This window comes from Bison bison, unplaced genomic scaffold (assembly GCF_000754665.1).
Source record: "Bison bison bison isolate TAMUID 2011002044 unplaced genomic scaffold, Bison_UMD1.0 scf7180017859561, whole genome shotgun sequence".
NCBI classification, from domain to species: Eukaryota; Metazoa; Chordata; class Mammalia; order Artiodactyla; family Bovidae; genus Bison; species Bison bison.
Window position 1 is genome coordinate 9,171 of NW_011490133.1, and position 1,602 is coordinate 10,772.

The window sequence follows — 1,602 nt, forward strand, 5'->3', positions numbered from 1 at the left end:
GCCTCCTCTCCCTCTCCTTCCTCCTCTCCCTCCTGCCCTCCCTACTCTCCTTCCTCCTCTCTCCCTCCTTCCTGCCCTCTTCATCTCTTTCCCCTCTCCTTCCTCTCCATCCTGCCATCTCCCCTCTTCTAACTCCTCCCCTCCCCTCCTGCTCTTCCTCCTCTTCTTTCTCTTTCCCTTCTTCTTTCTCCTTGTCTTTCTCTTCTTCCCCTTCTTCCTCATCTGCCTCCTCCTCTCCCTCCCCACCTCCTTGCTCCCTCTCTCCTGCTTCTTTCCTCCCTGTGCTTCTTTCCTCTTGGTGGCCCTGTTCCCTCTCCTTTTGCTGTTGTTCCTCCTCCTCCAGGTCTTTCTCTCCCTTACCCAGGCTCTCTATTACTCCCTCTCCCATGTCTTCCCCCTCTTCTCCTTCCTCACTTCCTGTTCTACTTCTCTGTTCCACTCCTGAATTACCTTCCTTCCTGATTCCCTCACCTCCACCTTCAGGCACGTGTTCTGCCTCTCCCCCTAGCTTTCCCTTGCCTTCACTCACCTCAGCTCTGTCTGTAAGGTCATCTGACAGGAGCTCTGTTTCCTCTTTCTCTTTTTCTCCACACTCCTCCTCATTTGCCTCTATCTCTTGCTCCTCTACTCCACTTCCTTCTGAATCTTCTTCCTGTTCCTCTGGGATCCTTGATAAGCGATCACACTTAAACTCATATTTTGCCATGATTCTGGATAGCCTGTGTTTGGCCTCTTCATGTCTTTGTCTAATAAATGTTCTGCTATACCACAAATTTTGATTAGTTTCCACTTCATCATCATCTTTCTCGACACTGTTAAATTCTATTGACTCAGACTGCTGGAAACCATCAGCTATACTTTGCTGACTTTCACTTTCACCTTCCAAATAACTGTTTTCCTCCTCTATAGATGCTTGTTCACTGTCAAAGATCATATCTTGCTTGTCCCCTTTACTTTCCTTAACAAAATCTTTATCTTCTTCATCCTCAATATTCATGTATCTATTTGGTAAGTCATCAAAAAATGTATCAGTATTTTTTCTATTCTCTTCAGTTTTTCTTATATCCTTCAGATCTGTCATTTTCACCAGATCACTTTCCATTTCAGAGACTATTTCATTTGCTTCTGAATCCTTCTGACTTTGTCCTTCATCACTTTCCTTTTCTATTTCCTCAGTATTAAGTGGATAGACATCATGCTTATTTTCATGTCTAAAGGTCCCTTTTTGCAAACCCTCTGCACTGGTGCTGGTCTGAGGACTTTGCTGGTCTGAGTCATCACCTACGTCCTCATCTGAAAATGTTTCCATAGATATAGCCACTGGCATCGCATACATTCCTTGTGCCAAAAGTTGTTTATATACTCTCCCTTCTGTCACTTTTGGGGATATCTCTTCATTTTCATATTCATTACTATCATCACTTTCAGTATAAGTTGTATGCTGCTTCGGTTTCTCAATTATTTCTTGTTTCTGTAAATTTTTTGAAGTAATCGTCATACTACTATTAGTTGATAAAGTTAACTTATTTATTACAAAATACCAAGATTTTCCATTATCATAAATTTCACTTGGAGAATTAAAATGCCCAATTTTATCAAACA

General features: G+C 42.4%; 1 protein-coding gene across 1 annotated transcript in view; it reads right to left on the bottom strand.

The window, feature by feature from the left end:
• Nucleotides 1-238: 238 nt before the first annotated feature.
• LOC104981941 (X-linked retinitis pigmentosa GTPase regulator-like) overlaps nucleotides 239-1,602 on the bottom strand; it is a gene marked incomplete at its 3' end in the record, with an annotated part of 10,009 nt that continues 8,645 nt past the window's right edge. Inside the window, exon 4 of the mRNA XM_010831214.1 lies at nucleotides 239-1,471. Coding sequence (XP_010829516.1) covers nucleotides 239-1,471 — 1,233 coding nt within the window. The remainder of the gene's footprint in view (nucleotides 1,472-1,602) is intronic.